Source organism: Sparus aurata, chromosome 18, assembly GCF_900880675.1.
Source record: "Sparus aurata chromosome 18, fSpaAur1.1, whole genome shotgun sequence".
NCBI classification, from domain to species: domain Eukaryota; kingdom Metazoa; phylum Chordata; class Actinopteri; order Spariformes; family Sparidae; genus Sparus; species Sparus aurata.
The window spans coordinates 4,844,099-4,853,765 of record NC_044204.1 but is presented as its reverse complement, the minus strand read 5'-3'; the positions used below and the strand labels follow the sequence as shown (position 1 = coordinate 4,853,765).

The window sequence follows — 9,667 nt, the reverse complement described above, 5'->3', positions numbered from 1 at the left end:
GCTTGTCTGTCATTCATCCGACTTCATGTAGGAGAACTTTTTCAAATAAGCGAAGTGGTATGACCTTTCTTCGGTTCAATTTATTTGTCTTTGTCAGTTTCCTCGCATTCAGTTACGCTAGTCGGACCGCTCATTTTCCTCTGTCGTCTCGACACCGTCATTCTGAGGTGTTGTGAGTGGGAAGGGCCAGAAACATGCATCCACCACATGCATGTGTTTCTCTGCTGTGTGATTGGCTGTTGGTGAAGTGTTTTCTAGAAAATGAATGTCATACATTTATCATTTTTATCGTGGAACATTTTATCGTGAAAATGATCGAGATTGTTTTATCGCCCAGCCCTAACATGTGGTATAAAGCTTGACTTTTATCTATTTTCAGCAATCTATTTTCTGAATAATCCAACATCATTTAAACGCATCATAACATGAATAACACTTTAAGACATGACCTCAAAACTTTGTGAAAGAATTAGAGCCTGATTAACATCAGATAGATTTCACTGAAGACAGCAACTCCCATGATGCCATGCTGCTCACGTCGCAGTAGAAATGACATACTGTAATACGTCATTAAATCCACTTTGAAAATATATTCTAAAAAGGCCAAAGCTTTTCTGTTTCTTCACTTTAATTTAGTGTTTACCGACAATTTTGTGACATACTAAATATATTCTAAACTCTTTTCTTTTATAAATCTTTTCTATATATTGTACAGAAATGCACTTCTGTACTGAATACAATGGAAGGGGACATCATTACATTAATAATGTCCAATACTCCACGTACAATACGCACCAGGATGCAGAATACTGATTTAAATCTCACTCTTTATGTATGAATGTAGATTTATTTCCTTTGGTGGACAGTAGCAGGCCCTGTGGCCTAATGGTCACAACATCCTCCTTGTTTTGTCTTGCTTGCTGTCCTTCTTGCTTTCTCACAACATCTCCAGTCTGTCTCTACAGTCAGCTGTTGAGTAAAGGCTAAAAAAAAAAAAAGTCCTGAATAAAATAGACCCCTTTTATTAATTCCAGTGGGAAACTGTGTTGTGCAGCCAAGTCACGCAAAGTTCAGAAACAACATAAGGACACAGAGAGGAGGAATACAAAAAAAACATGAACAGAATGAAACTAAAGTCGGGGCCAAACTTTAAGTTAACAATTATGATGTCTTGTGATATTTTGTACATTGGCACATTTGCACAACATACTGTACACTAATGTATTGTTATTTTAAGGTGCTTTTATGGTATTCCAGACTATAATTACTGTTACGTGGGGCGGGTGTGCGTTTCTCTCTCTCTCTTCCCTGTGTTTCTTTCTCTTGCAGGTAGCGCTCCTCCCCCGTTAGCTGAGCACACCTGAGCGGAATCGGGGCTCTGGAGTGGGCGGAGGTGTTATAAGGGCCAGAGTACAGCGACACAGGGGGGGAATGACACACGAGCAGCAGCACACCAGCGGAGACTCTTCTCCTCCCGTTTCCTCCTGGCCTGATGGTTCGAGCCAGGTTACGAAGTCCTTTCTCCCCCCCCCCCGTGCGCCTTGGGTGCTGAGGGTTGATTGTCTTTGTTATTCTGCTTTCAGGGCTGGAGATCACCGGCAGTTTTGTTGTTCGCCTTTTGTTTTAGGTTTAGCGATCATTTAGGCAGTTCAGGGGAAAGGTGCGGGAGCGACGGCCCATTGTGTGGCTGGTCCCGCATCATCCCACGTTTGGTTTCTTTTTGCCGGGGTCTCCTGTCCCTCTTTTGTTTGCTCCTGGTTTTTGTTTCCCTCTCTCTGAGAGTAATAATAAATTTGGCATTCTTGCGGACTTTGTGAGTGGCATTTCTTTGTGTGTTGCTTCCTCTTTTGAGCCGTGCTATTTAAGTATCGGAGGAAGCCGTAACATATTTGGGGGCTCGTCCAAACGCGGTTTACCGCATAAATAGTCCGTAGGCTGTTGAAGGTGTGGTGCGGCAGCTGAAATTTTTTTTGCTATGCCTAGGTGTATAGCTGTGATTTTTGGCGTCAGCACAGGTGCTTGTATAAATAAACGGTATCGTAACTGTGCGTCCCTTTTCCGTCATTAAGCGTGGTCTGATGAGAGAGCCGCTGTGATTTTGTATGGTTTGCTGTGAAGCCACATTGCCTACTTCTTTTTTTTGTTGTATGTGCGTTTGTAAATGCCACTGGTTTTTTTTGTTTTGTTTTTCTTTTTTTTTCCCCTCTCATTTTGGGAGTTGCTGCTGCTGATCATTGAGTTTTGTGTGCATGGGATATTTCCCTGTTTGTATTAACTTAACAGGGATTTGTTTTTTCTGTCGGGGTGGTGGTGTCATTTGCTCCTGAAAATGGAGTTTAACCTCGAGGACTTTGTAGAACAGCCTACTTTGAATAAGTTACATACTTGCACGAAAGACAACTTGTTGGCTATTGCGGACCATTTTTGTGTCACTTTGCTTAAACAGGCGAAAAAGGAGGTGGTAAAGTCGGAGTTGGTGACAGCTTTGACTGATAAAGGGGTTTTTCCTTGTGAAACCACTGTGGTTGCAGAAACTTCATCTGCAGGGAGGACAGATCCGACGGTACAGCTCCGCTTGAAGGAGTTGGACATAGAAATGCGCCGACTGGCAATAAAAGAGAAAGAACTTGATTATGAATTGCAATCTAGGAAAATCGAGGCTGATAAACAAATTCGATTGAAGGAACTCGACCTGAAAGGGCCTGATTTTGATGTTAATAAGTGCGTTCGTTTGGTCCCTCCCTTTAGTGAACAGGATGTGGATAAATACTTCACTCTGTTTGAACGCGTCGCAGAAACGTTAAAATGGCCTAAGACCATTTGGCCGTTACTTTTGCAAAGTGTCTTTACAGGCAAAGCCCAAGATGCTTACACATCCATGTCACCTGAGTCGAGTCTGGAGTATGAAAAGGTCAAATCAGCTGTGCTGAGAGCGTATGAGCTGGTGCCAGAGGCGTATCGCCAGAAGTTTCGCCGCTTAAAGAAAACTGATGACCTTACCTATCAGGAATTTGGTCGCAATAAAGAAATTATGTTTGATCGTTGGTGTCGGGCTACAAGTGTAGCTGATTTTGTTAGCCTGCGTAATCTGATATTACTCGAGGAATTTAAGAACTGCTTACCAGACAGGATCGCCACGTATGTGAACGAACAGAAAGCATCCACAGTCTCTGACACGGCGGTCCTGGCTGATGAATATGTTCTTACGCATAGGTATAACTTTGAGCGGCCTCACCTGTCCGCTGAACGTAGTGCACCTGTAGCCAATCCTTTTGTTTTCCCTATAAAGTCACATCTTCAAGATGAGGCTAAGCCTCCTAATAAAGAAAGTGCTGACACAAAGGACAGGCCAATCTGTTTTTATTGTAAAAAGCGCGGACACACCATAAGTCAATGTTTTGCTTTGGAAAAACAAAATAAATCCCCAAAAGCCGTAAACCTGTTGAAAACAGAATTCTCCCCGAAAATACAGTTCGGGCCTAAGCAGCCCATTCTAGTTGAGTCCAATCTTGATGTGTATGCCCCGTTTCTTATGAAAGGCACCGTGTCCCTATCAGAACAGTCATCGAAAATCCCCGTTACCATCCTGAGGGATAGTGCAGCCTCACAATCGGTCATCCTGGAAGGGGTGCTTCCATTTTCAGATACGTCCTCTACTAATACTAAAGTCTTGGTTCGAGGTTTTGGTATGCAGTACGTGGGTGTACCTTTGCACACGGTTCATCTAGACTCCAAGTTGGTGAAGGGGCCCGTGGTGGTGGGCGTAAGCCCGCAGTTTCCTATTAGTGGGGTTTCTTTCATTTTGGGTAACGACTTGGCTGGGGGTAAAGTGTTGCTAAACCCTGAAGTTACGGCTGTTCCACTGTCGGGGCACTCCGATGACCTGAGCCAGAGGTTCCCAGAGGTATTTACAGTCTGTGCGGTCACTCGGGCGATGCGAGCCGGACAAAAGAGATGTTTAACGGGTGGGAACGGTGAGGTAGAGGCGGCTGACATTCTCAGGGCTAAGTCCGATTGTCCAGACCCCGCGCCACTAGTTCCCCCTCCCACACCATCTACACCGGTAGTCACTCCTGAAGCTCCGACTGTTTTCTCTCCTGCTAAGGACCTTAGCGTCAAAGTAGAGATGTCGCGGGAACAACTTATTATCGACCAAAAAGATGACTCATCTTTAGCTCTCTGTTTTGATGCCATCGTTCCGGCAGGTGAGGTTGAGAAGTTGCCCACCTGCTACTTTCTGCGTGATGGGGTGCTTGTACGTAAATGGATGCCAAGATACGCATCCTTACAGGATGATTGGGGTACACTGACTCAAGTGGTAGTTCCGAAACCTCGCCGGCAGGAAATTCTAGTACTAGCTCATGATAATCCACTCGCTGGCCACTTAGGGGTTAATAAAACGTATGATCGTATTCTACGATGTTTTTTCTGGCCAGGGTTAAAGCGTGACGTGAGACAATACTGTAAAACCTGTCACGTGTGCCAGGTTGCGGGTAAACCGAATCAGACCATTCCACCTTTCCCGCTTTACCCGATTCCAGTGGTGACACAGCCATTTGAGCGAGTTATTGTGGACTGTGTTGGTCCTTTGCCGCGGACAAAAGCGGGTAACAAGTTTCTCTTAACCATCATGTGCTCAGCAACTCGATTTCCTGAAGCTGTTCCTCTGCGAAAAATTACGACTAAAACCGTTGTGAAAGCCCTGTTGAAGTTTTTCTCGATGTTTGGTTTACCTAAAATAGTGCAAACTGACCAGGGATCCAACTTCATGTCACGAATTTTCGCACAAGTGCTGAAGCAGTTGGACATCACTCATTACTACTCTAGTGCGTATCACCCAGAAAGTCAGGGGGCGATTGAACGTTTCCATCAGACTTTAAAATCTATGCTCCGCACTTACTGCATTGAGTCCAATAAGGACTGGGATGAGGGTGTCCATCTACTTCTTTTTGCGGCCCGAGAGGTGGTTCAAGAGTCTTTGGGGTTCAGCCCAGCGGAGCTAGTGTTTGCACACACAGTGCGCGGCCCTCTCAAACTACTGCAGGAAAAGTGGCTGGGTGGTGACGAACAAAAAAATCTGTGTGATTATGTAAGTGATTTTCGTTCCAGGCTTCACCACGCTTGTGAGTTAGCAAAAGAAAATATGTCCGTTGCTCAGACGAAGATGAAAACGTGGTTTGATGTGGGTGCAAAGAGTAGATCTTTCAACCCAGGTGATAAAGTGCTGATGTTGTCACCTATTCATGGCTCTACTTTGCAGGCTAGTTATAGCGGACCATATCTAGTCCGAGAGAAAGTAAATGACCGAGATTACATAATCACGACGCCTGAACACCGACGGAAGAGCAGATTGTGTCACATAAATATGTTGAAGCCTTACCTGGACAGAGAATCTGTCCCTGTCAATACAGATGAGAAGGTGGTTGTGTCGCTGTCCAGTGTTGAAGTGATTAATGAGGCGCAGGGGACTGGGGTGCTGTCCGGTGCTGATTCCCCGGAGGCTCTGGTGGCCCCAGCCGTGTCCGACGATGAAGACATCACTGGACCGTCTGCCGTCATGGTCCAGGGACGGTTGAAAAACTTTGAAATGCTGTCTAAACTGGATGTGTGTCTCCCGCATTTAACTCAGGCTCAGCATGAGGATGTGGTCAGTCTGATAAAATCCCATCTCTCTCTGTTTTCAGATGTGCCGACTAGGACGAATGTGCTGCAGCATGACATTGATGTTGGCGATTCGCCGCCAATTAAGCAGCATCCATACCGGGTCAACCCCAATAAGCGCCTCCGTTTACAACAGCAGGTCACCTATATGCTGGAAAATGGCATTGCAGAGCCCAGCTCCAGTTCATGGAGCTCACCGTGTCTATTAGCCGATAAGTCTGATGGCTCGGATCGGTTCTGCACAGACTTCCGTAAGGTAAATGGGGTCACTAAGCCAGACTGTTATCCTCTTCCCCGAGTTGAAGACTGTGTTGACCATGTTGGGAACGCCACATATGTAACAAAGCTTGACCTGTTAAAAGGGTATTGGCAGGTGCCGCTGACTCCGCGGGCAAGGGAGATTTCTGCATTTGTGACACCGGGGGCATTCCTGCAGTATACAGTGATGCCCTTTGGGGTGCGAAATGCACCTGCTACATTTCAACGGCTTGTAAACATAGTCTTATCAGGCTTGTCGGGGTGCGAGGCATATCTGGACGATATTGTGATTTATTCGAATTCGTGGCATGAACATATTCGACAGCTTAAAGCGGTGTTCACGAGGTTGTGCGACGCAAATCTCACGCTTAATCTGGCTAAGTGTGAGTTTGGGCGAGCTACTGTTGAGTACTTGGGAAAAGTTGTGGGACAGGGCCAAGTTAAACCAGTGAACTCGAAAATTGAGGCCATACGGTCGTTCCCTGCTCCTGGATCCCGTAGGGAGCTGCGTCGCTTCTTAGGGATGGCGGGGTACTACAGATGTTTCTGTAACAATTTTTCTGCTGTAGCCGCCCCTCTTACCGATCTGTTGAGCCCCAAAACGCGTTTCCACTGGTCTGAAAGTTGTCAGCGAGCGTTTGACTGCGTGAAGGCTTTGTTGGCTCATGCGCCCGTCCTGGCGGCGCCTGCGTTTGACCGCCCGTTTAAACTGGCTGTTGATGCCAGTGACGCAGGGGCGGGGGCTGTCCTGCTCCAGGATGGGGATGATGATGTGGAGCATCCTGTCTCATACTTCTCTAAGAAGTTTAATAAGCATCAACGGGTATATTCCACGATTGAGAAGGAGGCTCTCGCACTTGTTTTGGCCCTCAAGCATTTTGAGGTTTACGTCGGCTCTGCTAGTGCGCCCGTTGTCGTTTATACTGATCACAACCCCCTCGTGTTTATAAATCAAATGCGCAATACAAATCATAGACTAATGCGCTGGGCATTGTTCCTACAATCCTTTAACATCATGATCCGACATGTAAAGGGCCGAGAGAACGTTGTGGCCGACGCCTTGTCGCGCTGTTATGGACTATGAAGAGCGAATGATGGTAGCGGTGCTTCCCCCATTCACTGTTTTAGGGTGGGGGTGTTACGTGGGGCGGGTGTGCGTTTCTCTCTCTCTCTTCCCTGTGTTTCTTTCTCTTGCAGGTAGCGCTCCTCCCCCGTTAGCTGAGCACACCTGAGCGGAATCGGGGCTCTGGAGTGGGCGGAGGTGTTATAAGGGCCAGAGTACAGCGACACAGGGGGGGAATGACACACGAGCAGCAGCACACCAGCGGAGACTCTTCTCCTCCCGTTTCCTCCTGGCCTGATGGTTCGAGCCAGGTTACGAAGTCCTTTCTCCCCCCCCCCGTGCGCCTTGGGTGCTGAGGGTTGATTGTCTTTGTTATTCTGCTTTCAGGGCTGGAGATCACCGGCAGTTTTGTTGTTCGCCTTTTGTTTTAGGTTTAGCGATCATTTAGGCAGTTCAGGGGAAAGGTGCGGGAGCGACGGCCCATTGTGTGGCTGGTCCCGCATCATCCCACGTTTGGTTTCTTTTTGCCGGGGTCTCCTGTCCCTCTTTTGTTTGCTCCTGGTTTTTGTTTCCCTCTCTCTGAGAGTAATAATAAATTTGGCATTCTTGCGGACTTTGTGAGTGGCATTTCTTTGTGTGTTGCTTCCTCTTTTGAGCCGTGCTATTTAAGTATCGGAGGAAGCCGTAACAAGTCGCCATCCTTTCTTCTGTCAAAATATACACTGTGTGTTTTTGACCCAGTTTTTGGCTGCAGGACTCTCTGTAGAGTCGGGACAAATTTCCGCCTTGTCTAATTTCAGGCATTGTTTGGCGCGCAAAGAGAGGAGCAAGGACCGATCACCTGCTCTTGAACGTCCGTGAGACGGTCGGATTAATTTTCTGACATTTTGGCATTCTGACGCAGGCTCTCACACAGTTGAAGCAGAGACACGAGTCCATTCCCTAACGCTGGTGCCTTCTTTCTCGCACTGCGCCTGCGCAAAGTGGCACACAGAGCATCTGATAATGCCATGGCAAGATGACGATGGACATAAAATATGGGGGCCAGGTTAGTCGAGCTGTAGCAACAACATTCGTGCCTCGTTGATGATGCCTCCTCTTCCTATCAGGAAATGTTGGCAGGATATGCCAGCACACTGTTAGCATTGTTGCTAATACCAGCTGCAGAGCTAAACTAATCTTTATTGAGAATTATCAATAGCCAGGATGGTCCAGGGGGCTGACGGGCCGTTGTTACCCGTACAGTGTAAGCCCTCAGGTCTTGGCTGGATGATCAGTGTGAGCTCACTTGTCGTCTGCTTTGGCTTCACATCGCAGATGATTTTTTCGTACAGTATGAGTTGGAAATTACGTTTCTAAAATTGTACAGTGTATGCCCAGCTCTTTCTTTTGCTCCTCTTTTCTCTCATCCTGTCCCTTTTCTTTTTCATATCTTCATTCTTTCCTCCCCTTATATCCCCTCTCCTTCCTTTCCCAGCTGTTGCTCTGTTTTATCTCTGATTCTTCCTTTGTCCTTTTCTTCCTTTGTTTTGTCCTCTGTCCCTATAACACATCGTCTTGTCCCTCCTCACTGATGAACCTATTTGCCTCTCCTTTGATTCACTCTTTTCTTTCCCTCTATCTTGACCTTCTATTTTTCCTTCTCCCCAGTTGACTTCTCCCTCCTTCTCTCTCTCTCTCTCTCTCTCTTTCTCAATGACAGACCATCTGGCCTCAGCCAGGCATCTTTAATGGCTTCATCACGGACTGCAGAATGCTGCTAAACTGAGAGCAATGATTGGCTGAGACGCCCGGCCGCTCCCTGACCCCCAGAATTTAGGCGGTCCTACTGAACTTCTACAGTAGAGCCCTACACAGCCATACAGCTCAGTACAGCATGTTCCTATGAGCTCAGTGTATAACGTTTGAATGACATTCACACATTTCTGTTCTGATTTCAGGTAAACAGCTTAAACACACTTTGTCTCCGGGGAGAAGTGTTTGAGTTTCAGGCAGTATTAGTTCTACAGGGAAAACTGTTTCAAAGTGGTGTATTCAAGAACAGGGCCAAATCTGTGAGAGAGTTTCTGGTATGTACACAAAAATACTGTATAAAAAACATGTTAAATACACATCAACAAGACAGAGTAAAGTGAAAAATAGATTTGAAGCTCATATCCATAGTTGACAGATACAGGTGATCAGACACCTGCTCTGGTTTCAGACCTGTGAGGACAGGCCCGGCTGTCACTCTTCACATTTCCAGGTTTTAGGGATTCACATAGATCCTATGCCTTATTTATCAAAAGGTTTAGATCAGTGGTTCTCAAATGGTGGGGCGGGCGCAGTGCCGACAAGTAGTGCTCGCTGCAGAACCACGAAGGTGGAGATGCACCAGAGTCAGCCCCGCCCACCAGAGTCAGTCCCACCCACTTTCAACCAGAGTCAGCCCCGCCCACCAGAGTCAGTCCCACCCACTTTCCACCAGAGTCAGCCCTGCTGACTTCTTTTTTTTTTTTTTTTTAAACTTTATTGCAAACGAATGAATTTACAAACAAATCGTGCAAATAATCATTTTCTTTAATGTTTGGTTTTTATTGAAAATACTTTTAATGGTTAAAAAAAAACAAAAAAAAAACAAGGGTTAAACACAAACAACCCTTGTTTTTTTCTTTTTTTAGAATTTTGTTTCACTTAGGACAAAAC

General features: G+C 46.2%; 1 protein-coding gene across 1 annotated transcript; it reads left to right on the top strand.

The window, feature by feature from the left end:
• The first annotated feature begins 3,200 nt into the window (after positions 1-3,200).
• On the top strand, positions 3,201-7,670 carry LOC115568445 (uncharacterized). Its single transcript, XM_030395734.1, has 2 exons — positions 3,201-5,917; positions 7,117-7,670. The coding sequence occupies exons 1-2, from the start codon at positions 3,533-3,535 to the stop codon at positions 7,135-7,137; spliced, it is 2,406 nt and encodes an 801-aa protein (XP_030251594.1). The 5' UTR covers positions 3,201-3,532; the 3' UTR covers positions 7,138-7,670.
• The last annotated feature ends 1,997 nt before the right edge of the window (positions 7,671-9,667 follow it).

Excerpts from the sequence above, each read along its gene's own strand:
- LOC115568445 (XM_030395734.1), top strand. The coding sequence starts at position 3,533 with ATGAAAGGCACCGTGTCCCTATCAGAACAGTCATCGAAAATCCCCGTT. Across the intron at positions 5,918-7,116 it reads TCTGCACAGACTTCCGTAAG|GTAGCGCTCCTCCCCCGTTA; the intron begins GTAAATGGGGTC and ends TTTCTCTTGCAG.